This window comes from Sebastes fasciatus, chromosome 17, assembly GCF_043250625.1.
Source record: "Sebastes fasciatus isolate fSebFas1 chromosome 17, fSebFas1.pri, whole genome shotgun sequence".
Lineage (NCBI taxonomy): Eukaryota > Metazoa > Chordata > Actinopteri > Perciformes > Sebastidae > Sebastes > Sebastes fasciatus.
The window spans coordinates 791,150-809,644 of NC_133811.1; the positions used below are offsets into that span (position 1 = coordinate 791,150).

At 43.1% G+C, this 18,495-nt stretch overlaps 2 protein-coding genes across 3 annotated transcripts in view; one reads left to right on the forward strand and one right to left on the reverse strand.

The window, feature by feature from the left end:
- Positions 1 to 18,495, forward strand: part of grin2da (glutamate receptor, ionotropic, N-methyl D-aspartate 2D, a) — a 317,340-nt gene that overhangs the window by 100,848 nt on the left and 197,997 nt on the right. The window lies entirely within an intron of this gene.
- Positions 14,583 to 16,700, reverse strand: LOC141754072 (uncharacterized). The gene has a single exon (XM_074612893.1). It carries the CDS (start codon positions 16,273 to 16,275, stop codon positions 15,457 to 15,459), a length of 819 nt encoding a protein of 272 aa, XP_074468994.1. The 5' UTR covers positions 16,276 to 16,700; the 3' UTR covers positions 14,583 to 15,456.

The following is an 18,495-nucleotide window of genomic DNA, read 5'->3' on the forward strand; positions in this document are numbered from 1 at the left end:
TACCTTCCACGTAGCCATTGGTTTCCATTCATTACTATCAAAATGCAATGGCAGACTCTAACTTGTTACAGCTGTGTAAACCCTCACATTGAACATCAGGTCTGTGTCTTGTCAAAGTTTGACAGGAAATGACACAGATTCAATGTAAAGCATACATGATTACTTGTAGTAAATGGGCTCTTTATATCAAGTGATAAGGCAGTTGCAGGGTACCAACGGGCCCGAAGAGCAGCAGCCACTGCCGTGACGGAGGCAAAGCAGCGGGTGTGGGAGGAGTTCGGAGCAGCCATGGAGAAGGACTTTCGGTCGGCACCAAAGTGCTTCTGGAAAACCATCCGGCACCTTAGGAGGGGGAAACGGGGAACCATCCAAGCTGTGTACAGTAAGGATGGGACACTGTTGACCTCAACTGAGGAGGTAATCGGGCGGTGGAAGGAGCACTTTGAGGAACTTCTGAATCCGACCAATACGCCCTCTATGGTAGAGGCAGAGCTGGAAGCTGATGGGGGACCATCATCAATTACCCTGGTGGAAGTCACTGAGGTAGTCAAACAACTCCACAGTGGCAAAGCCCCGGGGGTTGATGAGATCCGCCCAGAAATGCTGAAGGCTCTGGGTGGGGAGGGGCTGTCTTGGATGACACGTCTCTTCAACACCGCGTGGAAGTCGGTGACAGTGCCTAAGGAGTGGCAGACCGGGGTGGTGGTTCCCCTTTTCAAAAAGGGGGACCAGAGAGTGTGTGCCAATTACAGGGGTATCACACTGCTCAGCCTCCCTGGTAAAGTCTACTCCAAGGTGCTGGAAAGGAGGGTTCGGCCGATAGTCGAACCTCAGATCGAAGAGGAACAATGCGTCCTGGCCGTGGAACAACGGACCAGCTTTTCACTCTCGCAAGGATCCTGGGAGCCTGGGAGTATGCCCATCCAGTCTACATGTGTTTTGTGGACTTGGAGAAGGCATATGACCGGGTCCCCCGGGAGATACTGTGGGGGGTGCTGCGGGAGTATGGGGTGAGGGGGGCACTTCTCAGGGCCATCCAATCCCTGTACGCCCAAAGCGAGAGCTGTGTTCGGATCCTCGGCAATAAGTCGGACTCGTTTCCGGTGGGGGTTGGCCTCCGCCAGGGCTGCGCTTTGTCACCAATCCTGTTCGTGATATTCATGGACAGGATATCGAGGCGTAGTCGGGTGGAGGAGGGTTTGCAGATCGGTGTGCTGAGGATCTCATCGCTGCTTTTTGCAGATGATGTGGTCCTGTTGGCATCATCGGTCTGCGACCTCCAGCACTCACTGGATCGGTTCGCAGCCGAGTGTGACGCAGTCGGGATGAGAATCAGCACCTCTAAATCTGAGGCCATGGTTCTCAGCAGGAAACCGGTGGTTTGCCTACTCCGGGTAGGGAATGAGTCCTTACCCCAAGTGAAGGAGTTTAAGTATCTCGGGGTCTTGTTCGCGAGTGAGGGGACGATGGAACGTGAGATTGGTCGGAGAATCGGAGCAGCAGGGGCGGTATTGCATTCGCTTTACCGCACCGTTGTGACGAAAAGAGAGCTGAGCCGGAAGGCAAAGCTCTCGATCTACCGTTCAATCTTCGTTCCTACTCTCACCTATGGTCATGAGGGTTGGGTCATGACCGAAAGAACGAGGTCGCGGGTGCAAGCGGCCGAAATGGGTTTCCTCAGGAGGGTGGCTGGCGTCTCCCTTAGAGATAGGGTAAGAAGCTCAGTCATCCGTGAGGGACTCGGAGAAGAGTCCTTGCTCCTTTGCGTCGAAAGGAGCCAGTTGAGGTGGTTCGGGCATCTAGCACGGATGCCTCCTGGGCGCCTCCCTTGGGAGGTGTTCCAGGCACGACCAGCTGGGAGGAGACCACGGGGAAGACCCAGGACTAGATGGAGAGATTATATCTCTACTCTGGCCTGGGAACGCCTCGGGATCCCCCAGTCAGAGCTGGTTAATGTGGCCCGGGAAAGGGAAGTTTGGGGTCCCCTGCTGGAGCTGTTGCCCCCGAGACCCGATCCCGGATAAGCGGTTGAAGATGGATGGATGGATGGATGAAATGCTCAGTCAACCTCTCCTTTTCGCTCCTATTATACCATTTAATGTTGGTCAAAGCATACATCCTATTGTGTTTATTGAAAGTCCAAACCTGACATAAAGTCAGAAAACACTGAAGGCTACAACCCACTTCTTTCACATTGACTGGCACTGATATCTAAATCCCTTTACCTGTAGAGGCAACACACTCGGCACAATCGGGGCTGTTTCAAGTAAAGCCTGAGCCCTTTGTTCAGTCTGATACTGTTATATAGTTTACAGACTGTTATAGATCCAAGATGAAAATGACACAGAACAAGTCACAAATGTAAATCTGTCAGCTACTTTAGCAACACGGACAGCGCCATAGATTTATCAACATACAGCAGTTAGGCTGCTGATAATTCAGAGCCGTGGTCGGGGCCATAGATTTATCAACATACAGCACAGTTAAGCTACTGATATTTCAAAGCCTTGGTCGGGGCCATAGATTTATCAACATACAGCACAGTTAGGCTGCTGATATTTCAGAGCCATGGTCGGGGCCATAGATTCTAACTTACTGATATTTCAGAGCCATGGTCGGGGCCATAGATTCTGACTTACTGATATTTCAGGGCCATGGTCGGGGCCAAGATTCTGACTTACTGATATTTCAGGGCAATGGTCGGGGCCATAGATTCTGATTTACTGATATTTCAGGGCCATGGTCGGGGCCAAGATTCTGACTTACTGATATTTCAGGGCCATGGTCGGGGCCATAGATTCTGACTTACTGATATTTCAGAGCCATGGTCGGGGCCATAGATTCTGACTTACTGATATTTCAGGGCCATGGTCGGGGCCATAGATTCTGACTTACTGATATTTCAGGGCCATGGTCGGGGCCATAGATTCTGACTTACTGAAATTTCAGAGCCATGGTCGGGGCCATAGATTCTGACTTACTGATATTTCAGAGCCATGGTCGGGGCCATAGATTCTGACTTACTGATATTTTAGGGCCATGGTGGGAGCCATAGATTCTGACTTACTGATATTTCAGGGCCATGGTTGGGGCCATAGATTCTGATTTACTGATATTTTAGGGCCATGGTCGGGGCCATAGATTCTAACTCTCACAAACCTCAGTCAGATAAAGGATCAAGGAGTCACCCTTTGCTGATAACATATCATATCATGGCATGTTTTGTTTCTGTTCCAGGTTTCTTCCCAGTAATCGGGGAGTTTTTCCTGGCCACAGTGCGCTTGGTGGATCTTGTTGGGTCTCTAAACTATGGTGTACGGTCTAAGACCTGCTCTATATATAAAGCGTCATGAGATAACTTCTGTTGTGATTTGACGCTATACAAAAATAAATTGAATTGAATTGAATTTTGTTAAGTCTCTCTTAGAAATGTAGTTTGGGACGACATAGCTTTTCTTGCTATTATTAAGTTAATTATCACGTTCATAGTTACATTTATCATCAACAACATAATGAAAAAAACATTTTAAATGTTTAATATCTCTGCCAAGTCACAAAATGTTAAAACATTAACAAAATGTTCACCACCTGATGAGTTGTTCTCACTACAATGTATTACCACCATCCAACTCAACCTCTGACTAACTTGACTAACTTGACTAACTTGTGGTACTTAAATGTAGCATCTCCTACACTAGAAGACAACTGTAACAGGGGAATAATGCAGGCAGCAACACATACCTATAATGGTGTGTTCTAGGAGATAGGGTTATCACGATGATGAAGAAAACATCATGATATAGCATCTGTGATAGTGATATGTTTCCAAACACCAACCAAGAAATATGAACAAAATAAAAAGCTGTAATTCCACAATGAAGAAGAGAGCTTCACTTTCTCTGTAGCATGAACTTTAAAAGTCCTCGTGACTAAAGTAGGCAGAACACAGTCAAGCTAATTCACACCGCTGCAGCACTCATGCTGTAGGGCCAGCATGAGAGCAGCAAGTTCCATACAAAATAAATATTGAAAAGGAAAAACCTACAGTAATATGAAACTCCTGGGCGCCATAAGTAGATGTAATTAATACGCAGGGGAGCGGCCGTGTTCGCTCTGCCCTCGGAGCAGGAGGCTCAAAGCTCCTAAGAACGTGTACTGTACTCTCCTTTGTGGGTAAGCTGACATAAATTGATGTTGATTGATCGTATTGTTGACTCCTGACTGCTCCCTCCTCCCCTCACATCATCTACGTCTAGAGAAAGCCACTGCATTTCTACATGTCTTCATCCCACTTGTTCCCTCTGCTTTCTATCTATCTAGTTTCATTCTATTCCTCTTTTCTGTCCTATTTCTCCCTCTCTTTCTTCTTCCTCTACATTTATAAACATTGCCTTTGTTGCTGAGGGACTGTTGATGGTGGCCATTATTTCCTTTTACCCTCACAAATCACAGTATCCACATGCACACACTCACATAAGCATGCACACACCACGCCTCATGCAAGAACAATAAAGAATAGACCACATGTGCACCTGTACCGCTTTGTTCGGGCTCAGCTGTTTGGCTGTTTATACAGTAGATTGAAAGCATTTAAATATACAGTATGTGCTTTGATAGTCTCCACAGAAGGATTCTGTATTTACTTTCACAGTTGCAGATGTTTCAAATGCTCCAGGTCTGGTGCATCCCCCTGTGTCTCAGACAGCAGAATACTGATTGATGATCAATCATGCATTAGCAGCCTTCACACAAGCAGAGAAAAAAATCCATCTCACCAGCACCGCAATGTGCGAAACTCACAATATGCTCCAGCATCCACCCCACAAGCAGCCGTTTGACAGTGTTTCTTGTTTTCATCCGTCCGGAGGGTGTTTGCATAGGGTGCATTTTGTTTTTGCAACAACGGCTTAATTTGCATGCAGATTTTGACACATTCACTGCCACCACAGCTGTTTAGCTCACATTTTACATGCTCCTTTTGATTAAGGCCCATTAAACATCCAGATTCTAACCCTCACCCACAACAATCCCACCTCACCCTTAAAGTGACTGTTATTTAAACATATAACCATTGAGATGTTCCTTTACTCAAACTCCATTGTTGACACTATTTATGGTTTCTATTTCAACAACTAGGTTCGGTCACACCAGAGGTCTGTACTACGAAGCGAGTTCAACATACCCAGGGTATCTTCTCGTTATCTAGCTTCACTAAACCTGATAAACGAGATGCCGCTAAGCGGTCCTATGATGCTGGTTATCAACTCAGTAAATCAACCCAGGCTATGAGTTCACATAAAAGGGGCGGGGTTTACAGCATGTAACCAATCACAAACACGGACAAGTCTACTGTCAGCAGAGCATTAGATTATACAAACAAAGAACGAGCTATAATATTAGACAAATACCAAGAAGTTAACCACATAATCCAGAATAAAAGTGACACAGTTGAAGCTGGTAAATGCAGGAAGGACAGCTGGTAAAAGAAAAGAAAAAATGCTGATGTGTGAATGCGTAAATGAACAGATTTATTAATGAATTAAAGTCAGATATATTCGTCTAGATGGGGCAGTGCTATATAAATAGCTTGGACAGACTGGATGAATAGATTACACTTCATTATGACCTTTGGTAATGACACAGCGTGTATTTCAGCCTTCTCTCAGCTGCGTCTCTGGCGGTGTGAAACGGATTTGAGAGCAAGTAAAAAACTAAATATAAAAATATAATTCAAAGCGATAAACACCCACAGCATACAGCCAGCTGTCCTTCCGGCATCTGTCAGTTTAAACTGGGTTGTTTTTAGCTGGATTATGACGGTAACTTCTTCATATGTGTGTGATATTACCATACAATCTTTCACTTTACAAACGTAGTCATTTCAAGTCAAACCATGCAGTTTATTCATAAACCTAACTAGGTGGTTTTGTTGCCTAAACCTAAGCAAGTGTTCTTTTATGTGAATTCACAACGTTAACCACGTGTTCACTGCGACTGTAGTGGAGCGTCATAGCTTGATGTGTTGGGCTACCCAGGGAGTTAACAAAGTGACGCCAAGCTGTCCTGACAAAGTGTCAGTTAGTGATGAGTTGGGATGACAACGTGTTGAGCATTCAGTATATTGGTATTCTGTATTTGCCTTCATATGTTTGTTTTCATTGTTACTGGCAGAGTTCAAAATTGTGTACCTAAACACAAGTGATTAACAGGAAATGCACGTACTGTGCATGTATCATTGGAAGAGGCTCCGTAGCTTATGGTTGTTAACGGTCTTCTTTATTTGTTTTAGTAAAATATGACTTCGTTAAGAGATAGTTGACTTTCTGGAGATGTGTTTGCTGTCCTTAAAGCCCCCCTTCAGTGTATTTTGTCATTTCTGTGATATTCCATATATATTACCTTAGTGAAGTGTGTTTATTTTCACCATGGCGTTTGTGTGTGCAGCGAACAGGTGCAATCAATGCAGTGAATTACAAAAAATCCCACCGACAGAATTAACATAACGCACTGACTGTCACTCTCACTCGCTCTCTTCTTTGCCGTCTCTTGCTGGAGACAAATTAACGGAAAGCAGCCGATATTGGAGGTTTGAGGGCCTTTAATAGGTCCAAAAGAAACAAGAGAAAAGTCCCGTCAGAGAAATAAACAAATCTCAGTTCAGCCCGGTGCGTTGTCGGTGCCGGGAGCTGAAGCAACCCATCTAAACTGGGTTGAAAATGATGCAATCTGGTTACTATGGCGATGAATTACATCTGACTACTAACCACACCCCCATTCTCTGTTTGAGAAAGAACGTTAACCAAAAACTGTCTGGAGGGGGGCTTTAATACATGTGTCATTTTGAACACAACTCTGGGATGTGTATCAATAAAACACATTTGCTGTTACCATGCGTGACCACAACCAAGAGAACAGTGAACTTGTTTCACTACAAGCAACGCTGACACTAAGTCACTGTGTTTGTTATATGGCAGGACAAGTTGCACAATGTGTGAACTGAATTCCACGTGTACTTGTTTCCTCCCGTGTTGTTTCGTTCAGTATTGTGTTGGTTTATGTTGTACCCGTTCATTCAAAGCCTCATATTTCTGTAAAGCCCGTCTCTGCAAGATAAAAGAAAGATAAACATCAAAAAAGTGTTTTTAGAGAGTGGTACACGCCTGGGTCAGTGGTAAATTAGCATAATTTTCCCCACCTCAGTTTGAAGACAGGTTTGGACCTGTGGAAATCAACATCTCTGCTACACAAACAGGCTGCTAGGAGGAAGAAAATCGTTCCAATAGTTCTGCTCTTCTCGCCACACAAACAGACACAAACACTCTGCGACACATGTGCTAACTTTAATCGATACAGAGAAGATAATCTTGTCTTTTGAAAAGATAAGACGACATAAAACAAGATGAGATTTTAATGATGCTGGGGGGAAAGTGGGTCACTGCAGCAGAAAGATTTTGAAGAAAATATGACTTGAACATTTATGAAGATTGGAGAAAAAGATAACGACCTTTATCATCATTAATCACTGACAATATCAGCCAAAAATAGATTTAATTTACAAAAAAAGTTTCCCTTTTAATAGAAGACCTTGTATTTATGGAACATAACAGTGTTCTTTAACTTTGAGGACATGTTATAACTGAAGCACTGATGAACTGAGCACAAGTAGGTTTGCTGCATCCTGCATCCTCTGCAGTGTGTCATCTAAAAGGCCTTTCAAAACCAGGGATGTATAATATATAAATAAATCAAATTAAAATAATATCTGCACAGTCTTGATTGCAGCGTTTACAGTTTCCTCCAAATGGACATCCAACCACTGAAGGGCGGACTGTGCCAGTACCTTACCAGCTGTCTGGCTCTGCTGTTTGGCAGCATTGAGCCCTCAGACTGCTTCACATTCTCTACGTATCCAAGGCTGATGAGTGTCAACAGCTTGAGCCTGCACTGACAGTACAGCCAAGGCCAACAACATGACTAATGGATGGTGTTAAGGCATAACATGTATGATTCACATGCAGGCTCTCTGTGCACCCTTCAGCCTTCATCACAGTTTTATCCACAGCGACTCTGACGCTGGAGACATGGAAACATCTTTATTTGTCTTTACAATCATTTTACTATTTAATGTGTTCCATATTTAGTTACAAAGCTCTTTCTGGGGATAATTGGTTTAATATGAATCTCCTGATTTTGTTTGTATTAATCACTGTTACCTAAAATTGCCAAGTCATTCAGGAGGAACTTCGAGGATTTGGTCCAAAAGAAACAAGAGACTATTGGGCACTATAACAAAATGAAGGGAGTGATTCAGCGCAATAAACCCTTTATAACATTCATGCAGTAACTTCCACCCATCAGGCCCTCCAACGTACGTCTCCATTCAACATATCAGTCCAACAAGGAATTTGCAATTGTGCAGTCACAATAATTCACAGATATTAGATTAGAAAGCTTTATTAATATCCAATGGGGAAACTCATTTGCTACCAAATCAATTCAAACAGACAGCCAGCAATATAGATATTACAATCCAAGTACATAACAAATACAAATCTGCAGTACAACATTAAATAACTTCATAAAGATCCATTTGAGACATGATTAACAGCTGACAGATACTATGTCTAAAAACCACATCTAAAAGAGTGCAATAATCACAATTCATTTCTGCAATTTTTCCTCAAAAAGATGGTCAAACTGGAGGAATGCTGTCCAATTATACCAATAACAGCAGTTTTTCATATAAAATAGTCCAACTCAGAAAGCACAATTTAAAATAACCAACCCTTTATCAACACAAACTTCATTTGATGAAGGAAATAGTTTTGGACTTCTGATCTGATACACCACATGCTGCAAAGTATGTCAACATCTGACGTGAATGATGAACATGTCATTCTAAAACTATTGGTATTAATCTGCTGTTATAAAACCAGTCTGAAATAAAGTATCTCTAGGTATCTATGTATAGAAAGAAAATATAGTAACTGTAATTGTATTACATTTTAATAAATAACATAATTTTATTTTCATTTTTCATTTTATTCTATTCTAAATTAGACATTTGCATATTATGTTCTATGTACACACGTAACATGGAGGGGCCACAACTTACATTTCATTGTGCAACCCTGTTTTGTAAAATTACAAATACATGAACCTTGTAACAGCCTCAACTCTGCTGGGAATATGTTCTCACTATCTCAAACAAGATGTTGGAACCTTGCAGCAGGGATTTGCTCCCATTCAGCCACAGCAGCATTGGCGAGGTTAGCCACTGATGTTGGGCGATAATGCCCGGCTTACAGTCATCCTGAAGGTGTTGGATGGGGTTGAGGTCGGGGCTCTGCGCAGGCCTGTAAAGTTCTTCTTCACCAAACTGGGAAAATCATTTCTTTATGGTGCTCGCTCGTACACGGGCAGAATTGTGCTGTAAAGCATTCCCCACACTGCTGCCAAAACACACTACTGTTTAAAATAATTGTTTACTACAGTACTAAGAGTTCCCTAGCCTAGTCCAAACCATGAAAAACAGCCCCATACCAAAAGTATGTGGACAGAGGTGTCCACATATTGTTTATTTGAATGGAACTTGTTGGCAGTGCTACACGCTGAAGCACGCATGTTATTTTTGTTCTCTTAATTAAGTCTATAAGGTAACAGAAATATGTTCAATCCGTTGGAGTGTTAATGTTTCGTCAAAAAACAGCAGGGCTTGAGTTTGAGAGTAAAGTTTGATGTTGTTGACCACCAGTGTGTTTCATGAATGAGATACTCAGGTATGTTGTGCTGAATCGGAGAAGAACCTTTAAAGTGTATATGGTGTGGTATAGTGGTGCAATACTAGATCCCTTGACAATCCCAAACAAATAGTCTGCCTGAAGCTCATGAGGAATTCAGCAACCTCAACGCGTGCGGTGAAGAAATCCATCCATTCATATTCTTCAGCAACAGTAAACTGACAACTAAAGCACTTTTGGGAATTGCTGAAGATCGTCTCTCATCTTCTGTACTCTAACAAGCAACCAAATGCCTCAGTTGCAACTTTGCATTGCATCAAGCCTGAGCCAGAAGCCTGCAACTGCTTAGCTTCCTGAACTCTTGAGTGGTTATGTACTTGCAAATATTATCGATGCTACACATGTTTGTTACGCATGGAAGCAAACACATGTTCTGTGGCTTTATTGAGCCATTTATGAGTTTGTGAAATGCTAATCCATGGGGAGAAGGCAAAACTAACTTGATGCTTGAGTGGAGTATTCAGACATAGCCATTGAGAAGCTGTTGTTGGTATTTCCTCATGTTGTTCCCTCCTATCTAGATCCTTGCTTGTGTTGTATGAACTCTTAGATGTACGTCGCTTTGGAAGAAAGCGTCTGCTAAATTAAATTGTAGAATTGTAGAAGGAAGGTACTGTACTGCGCACTTTAATTGACCACATCCTCTATGCATTAGAGAAGCTTTAACATCCTTTAAATAGGTCAAGTCTGCACAATAGAAATGCTATTTTCTCATTTTTCCAATGCACTGGTTGAGTTGTTTAGAAAGGAAATCACGTCTTGTTTTGCAGACCCTGAAACACAGATTCTCACTAGAAGAAGACCGTGTGGAGTGGAAATGTTTCATATATTTCATCCTCACACCATTCTGTGAAAAGACGTTTGTTGGTGAAGTGACCTTTAAAGCATTTTACAACTTTGACTGCTGATGCCAGTGTGCCACTGAGGTCTGGAGGAAATGTAGTTTTGCTGGCAGGTGATTGGCAGTCGAAAGGTAGACTTACTGGCTGTGTCTGTCATGGACCGAGCTGGTGGACCAGAGAGACACAGGTGTTTTTTGAAAAATATTTTTCTTTTTATTTACAAAAGGCAAAAAATCGTAACAAAAATTACTTCTGACAATAATTCTGGCCCATGAAAGACGTCAACATAACAGAACTAAACTGTAGCACTAGCAGAAGAAACTGAGCAGCACCAGCCTGTACTACTAATCTAACTCGAAAACATTGCCCATCCAAAGACGGTATAAGAAGTGGACGTAGTCACCATGACGTCACACATTGGTTTATGGACTGACGTTTTGAAGCCTCAAGTTCGGGATTTTGGCCGTCGCCATCTTGTTTTTGTTTTTTAACCAGAAGTGACACGAGAGGGTGGAGCTAAGTAAGATAGCTGAATAAGACGTTTTTAGGTGACCAAAATGTTACAATTAACTTAAATGAAGTGAAAACACACTGTGAAAGGGTTAAAGTTCTACGACAAAAACACGGACAACTCCCAGACCGGACAACGCCGTGGTAGCAACCTGTCAATCCCAAGGTAGCCCCGCCCTAAAGCATCCTCTTCTTTATGGTCTATCTGACTAAATGGTTCCCGGAAGAACAACTCCTGTACAGATCAAATCAAATCAAATCAAATCAATTTATTTTTGTATAGCGTCAAATCACAACAGAAGTTATCTCAAGACGCTTTATATATAGAGCAGGTCTATGACCGTACACCATAGTTTAGAGACCCAACAGGATCCACCAAGCGCACTGTGGCCAGGAAAAACTCCCCGATTACTGGGAAGAAACCTGGAGCAGAACCGGGCGCAGGGCGGGCGGCCATCTGCCGAGACCGGCTGGGGGGATAGATAGATAGAGAGAGAGTGAGAGAGAGAGAGAGAGAGAGAGACAGATAGATAGAGAGAGAGAGATAGAGAAGCAGCCACAATAGCAGTCTAGCAGCTGTAATAGCTAATACAAGTAGGACTGATAACACAAAACCAATAGTGGTGGATGGAAAGAGTGATAATACAACTATCGGAAAGCCAGCACTGTCCAGTATCTCTCCTCAGTACGTCCATGTGTATTGGTGTGGGACGTCCCTGCGATCGATGCCCGTGCGTTGGTTCCTGCAGCATCAGCATGCTTGCTGGGAGCTCTTGATGTCTTTGGCAGTGATTGAGAAGTGTTATTCTCCAGGCTGCCACATTGTCACTAGGTGTTGGAAATCCCTCGTTAGCATTGGTAGTCCCTCGTACAGACGTAGTTAATTAGGGATGGTAGCAGTTGGTGTCAAGCAGGCAGCAGATGCAGCCACAATACCGGAGACCACCAAGATCCAGGTGAAACCCTGCTCCAAGTGTACCCATGCTCCAGGTATAACCTCGCTCCAGGTGTGACCCCGCTCCACGGTTAGCTGCGAGACAAGGAGGCACAAGGACTCCCGGGAAGGAATGAAGTTAGTAACAACATGGACATGGGACATGAGTATATACATAAGGAGAGGGGAGCTCAGTGTGTCATAGGAAGTTCCTTATGACAGTGTGTCATAGGAAGTACCCCGGCAGTCTATGCCTATAGCAGCTTAAGTATAAGCGTTATCAAAGAGGAAAGTCTTTAGCCTACTCTTAAATGTAGACGGTGTCTGCCTCCCGGACTGAAACTGGGAGCTGGTTCCAGAGAAGAGGAGCTTGATAGCTGAAGGCTCTTGCTCCCATTCTACTTTTGGAGACTCTAGGAACCTCAAGTAACCCTGCATTCTGTGAGCGCAGTGCTCTAGTGGGGTAGTAGGGTACTATGAGCTCTTTAAGATATGATGGGGCCTGACCGTTTAGCGCTTTGTAGGTGAGGAGGACGATTTTAAAATCTATTCTGGATTTTACAGGCAGCCAGTGCAGAGAAGCTAATACAGGCGTAATATGATCTCTTTTTCTAGTTCTAGTCAGTACACGTGCTGCAGAATTCTGGATCAACTGGAGAGTCTTAAGAGACTTATTGGAGCAGCCTGATAATAAGGAATTGCAGTAATCGAGTCTAGAGGTAACAAATGCATGGACTAATTTTTCTGCATCATTTTGACACAGGATGTGCCTGATCTTCGCAATGTTACGTAGATGAAAGAAGGCAGTCCGTGAGGTTTGTTTTATGTGAGAGTTAAAGGACATATCCTGGTCGAAGACAACTCCCAGGTTCCTTACGGTGGTGCTGGAGGCCAGGGCAATGCCATCTAAAGTAACTATATCATTAGATAATTTGTTTCGGAGGTGCTCAGGGCCTAGTACAATAACTTCAGTTTTGTCTGAGTTTAACATCAGGAAATTGCAGGTCATCCAGGTTTTTATGTCCTTAAGGCATGCTTGAAGTTTAGTTAACTGGTTTATTTCGTCTGGCTTGATTGATAGATATAATTGGGTATCATCTGCATAACAATGAAAGTTTATGGAGTGTTTTCTAATAACATTGCCTAAGGGAAGCATATATAAGGTAAATAGAATTGGTCCAAGTACAGAACCCTGTGGAACTCCGTGACTAACTTTGGCGTGCATGGAGGACTCATCGTTGACATGTACAAACTGAGATCGATCTGATAAATAGGACTTAAACCAACTTAGTGCAGTTCCTTTAATGCCAATTAAATGTTCCAGTCTTTGTAATAGCATGTCATGGTCAATGGTGTCGAAAGCAGCACTGAGATCTAGCAAGACAAGTACAGAGACAAGTCCTTTGTCCGATGCCATTAGAAGGTCATTTGTAATTTTCACTAGTGCTGTCTCTGTGCTATGGTGCACTCTAAATCCTGACTGATAATCTTCGAATAAATGATTGTTCTGTAGAAAGTCACACAGCTGACTGGCAAATACTTTTTCGAGTATTTTGGAGGTAAAGGGAAGGTTAGATATAGGTCTATAGTTGGCTAGGACCTCTGGATCAAGAGTGGGCTTTTTAAGAAGAGGTTTAATTACAGCTACTTTAAAGGACTGTGGTACATAGCCTGTTAGTAAAGACACATTGATCATATCCAGTAAAGAGGTGCTAACTAGAGGTAAAACTTCTTTAAGCAGTTTAGTTGGGATGGGGTCTAGGAGACAGGTAGATGATTTAGATGAGGAGATCAGTGAGGTTAATTTGTGGAGATCGATAGGAGAAAAGCAGTCTAAATATATATTAGGTTGTACAGCTGTTTCTAAGGTTCCTAAGTTTGAGGATAAATTGGTACCAGTTGACGGTAGGAGGTGATTAATTTTGTCTCTAATAGTTATGATTTTATCATTAAAGAAACTCATGAAGTCACTACTACTGAGGGTTGTAGGAATACATGGCTCAATAGAGCTGTGGCTCTCTGTCAGCCTGGCTACAGTGCTGAATAGAAACCTAGGGTTGTTCTTATTTTTCTCTATTAATGATGAGTAATGGGCTGCTCTGGCATCACAGAGAGCCTTCCTATATGTTTTAAGACTATCTTGCCAGACTAAATGAGATTCTTCCTGTTTGGTGGAACGCCATATCCTTTCCAGTTTCCTCGATGCTTGCTTTAATTTGCGTGTTTGAGGGTTATACCATGGAGCTGACTTCCTTTGTTTTACTAACATCTTTTTTAGAGGGGCAACAGAATCAAGTGTGACTCGCAGTGAGTCTGTAGCACTATCTACAAGATGATCAATTTGGGTAGGGCTAAAATTAACATACGAGTCCTCTGTTATATTGAGACATGGTATTGAATTTAATGCTGATGGAATCGCTTCCTTAAATTTAGCTACAACACTATCGGATAGACATCTAGTGTACACACTTTTATCTGATGGTGTATAGTCTAGTAATAAGAATTCAAAAGTGATTAAATAATGGTCTGATAAAAGAGAGTTCTGTGGAAAAACAATTAAATGTTCAATTTCAACGCCATATGACATAACAAGGTCGAGGGTGTGGTTAAAGCGGTGAGTGGGTTTATGCACGTTCTGCGAGAAACCAATTGAATCTAATAAAGAGATAAACGCAGTACTGAGGCTATCATTATCAACGTCCACATGAATATTAAAATCACCTACTATAATGGCTTTATCTGTTTTCAGGACTAAGCTTGATAGAAACTCTGAGAATTCAGATAGAAATTCAGAATATGGGCCTGGAGCGCGGTACACTATAACAAATAAAATTGGCTGTAGTGCTTTCCAGGTTGGGTGTGAAAGACTAAGAACAAGGCTTTCAAATGAGTTATAATTTAGTTTAGTTTTAGGGTTTATTAATAGGCTTGAGTCGAAGATGGCTGCAACGCCACCTCCTCGGCCGGTGTCTCGAGGAATGTGAGTATTAATATGACTCGGGGGAGTGGATTCGTTTAGGCTGACATATTCTTCCTGACACAGCCAGGTTTCAGTAAGACAAAATAAATCAATGTGATTATCTGATATTAAATCATTTACTAGTAGAGCTTTAGATGACAGAGATCTGATATTTAAGAGTTCACATTTAATTCTCCTGTTTTGTTGCTTTATTGCAGTGCTAGTGTTAGATTTTATTAGATTATTATGTTTAACTCCTCTTCTGTTTACTTTTGATTTAATTAATTTAGGTGGGGCAGACACAGTCTCAGTTAGGTTTGGGGTTAAGCTATGGGTGGGTAACTGCTCTAATGGAAGCGCAGAGAAGTGTGTAAGACTACAGCTCTGCGTCCTGGAATGACCCCTGGTTTGTCATGGATTTGTTCCACCAACAATCTTGGTCAGATTTCTGGATAAGAGAGCCGCACCATCCAAAGTAGGATGAATGCCGTCTCTCCTAATCAGACCAGGAATTCCCCAGAAAGGGTTCCAATTGTCAATGAAGCCCACATCGTTTGCTGGACACCACCACGACAGCCAGCTGTGGAATGACTTCATGCGGCTATACATGTCGTCACTGGTCAAATTGGGGAGGGGACCAGAGAAAACTACGGAGTCCGACATTGTTTTTGCATATGCACACACCGATTGGACATTAACTTTAGTGACCTCCGATCGACGTAACCGGGTGTCATTACCGCCGACGTGAATAACAATCTTACTGTATTTACGTTTATCCTTAGCCAGCAGTTTCAAAACGGATTCAATGTCGCCCGCTCTGGCCCCCGGGATGCAATTAACTATGGCAGCTGACTTCGCTAACTTCACGTTCCGCAAAATGGAGCTGCCGATAACCAGAGTTGGTTTCTCAGCGGGTGTGTCGCTGAGAGGGGAATATCTGTTAGAAACGTGAAGTGGTTGGTGGTTAACCGTGGGCTTCAGGGTACGACTATGCGTCCTTCGGACAGTCACCCAGCCTCCCGGCTGCTCGGGGGTTGCCGGGGGACGGCTAGCAGAAGCTAAGCTTGGCCGGTCTGCACCGGCTAGGGGCTGGCTAACTACAGAAGAAGCTAAAGCTAAAGTGCAGAACCGGGCTTCTAACTCGCTAACCCTCGCCTCCAATGCAGCGAGTGCACTACACCTAATACATGTACCATTAGCTCTAAAGGAGGCAGAGGAATAACTAAACATGAGACACACAGAGCAGGGGAGAGCAGGAGAGAGAGAGAGAACAGGAGAGCAGGAGAGAGCAGGAGAAGGAGAGAGAACAGGAGAGAGCAAGAGAAGGAGAGAGAACAGGAGAGCAGGAGAGAGGAGAAGCCATCGCTAACGGCTAAGCTACTGCTAAGCTACTGTTATGCTACGATACGATAGCCCAGCTAGCGTTAGCCGAGCTGAATATGTGTGGTTAAGTCTCTAAAGAGGAGCGAGTTGTGAGTGCTTAAGCAGAACTAGTGTAGATATAAATGTAGCGGGTAATTATCCGCTGTAATGAAGAGTATATAACTATATTGCCCTGGATGTGCTAGAGCAGCTACAGAACACAGCAGCACACAGAAAGACAGGCAACCGGAAATGAGGCAATACGCTTACCGTAAGCACGTCAGCACGTCAGCCAAAGTCCTGCTATTGATCATCTCTGTGATCACATCGATCACTCAGAATAATTGTCGAGCAGTGCATCGAATGGCAGTCATTACTGTTCATCATCTTTGTTGACTTTGAAAAAGCCTTCGACAGCCTAGACAGAAACATCCTTTGGAAGGTCCTCCGACGTTATGGAATACCCATAAAACTGGTCAATCTACTCAAATACATGTACGATGGATTCACGGGCAAAGTCACTTCAAATGGCAGCTCTCAGACACCCTCCACATAAAAACAGGAGTACGATAAGGCTGTCTTCTGTCCCCCCTGCTCTTTCTTGTTGCCATCGATTGGACCATGAAAAAGTCAATGGATGGCCAAAGGACGGGGTTACAGTGGACTCCCTTCACACTATTGGAAGACCTCGATTTTGCAGATGACTTGGCACTGATCTCAGGAACACAAACACAAATGCAACAGAAGGCAAACAAATTACATGAACACAGCAAACAGCTAGGCCTCATGATCAACGTTGGAAAGATCAAGGTCATGAGGATCAACACTAAATTTCACCAATCAATAAATATCAAGGAGCAACCCTAGAAAATGTGGCAGAGTTTGTCTACCTGGGAAGCAACATCAGCACAGACCGAGGAGGAGATAAGGATGTGGAGCTACGCATCAGCAAAGCAAGACATGCCTTCAGAACACTCCGACCTGTATGGCTCTCTTCCCAGCGCTCCAAAAACACAAAAATCTGAATTTTCAACTCAAATGTAAAATATGTCATTCTTTATGGCTGTGAAACCTGGAAAACCACAAACACGATCACCAACAAACTGCAAGTGTTCACTAACAACTGCCTCTGATACATACTGAGTATATGGTGGCCCAGAAAAATGACAAATACAGACCTGTGGAAACAGACAAACCAGGAGCGAATCAACAAAGAAATCAAAAGGAGAAAGTGGAGATGGAGCGGGCATACACTCAGAAAACAAGAAACAAACATAACAAGACAAGCTCTGGACTACAACCCACAAGGAAAGAGGAAGCCAGGGAGACCAAAAACCAACTGGAGACGGTCCACGCTCGACGAGCTAAATAAGATCGAACCAAGTCCTGTGGTTCAGAGTGTGGCTACTAGTGTGGTCATCATAGTGTCTTACACCTTGTTTTGTGCTCATAATCACTGCAACTCCTTTAGAACCACATTGAATCTTCACAGGGAAGATTGAGATAAAAGAGTGCACCGCCATGAATACTGTATACCCTAAGCTGAGCTGAAGTTGAAGGATTTTCATCTTCTACATATTGTACATTAGCAATGAGCACTCTGTTTCTGTTAATTCATCCATTTGAGAACGACACATGGCTCTTTCTGAAGCTGTAGTTTAGTTCGATGATCCACTACATCCTTCCTTTTCCATCAGTGCCAGAATTGCACAAGAGTCAGGTTTAACTTTAGCGGCAGAGATCCCAATTCCTCTGTGAAGTGTAGCTTTAATAGACCAGAAAGCTGTCTGGCTCTTACTGTGTTATCATTGGTATATACCCCCAAATCACACTACAGACAAAAGATGAAAACAACAAAAGTTTTCTGGAGGTTGAAGTAGTGTGGCAAGAAATTTCTGAAATCACCAACTGAGAAGAGTTTTTTTGAGAGGAAAGTGAATAAACACAAAAGGGATAATACAACACTAAACATCTGGAACGCGTTGAATAACACTGATAGTATTTGAAAGTGTTTTTTTTCTCTGTTAAAGACACAACTGGGATGATTCTGCTCTCATCTGCTATCACTCCCAAAATCTGTTTCATATT

Coding starts and splice junctions, on each gene's coding strand:
- LOC141754072 (XM_074612893.1), bottom strand. CDS start 16,275: ATGTTTAGTTATTCCTCTGCCTCCTTTAGAGCTAATGGTACATGTATT.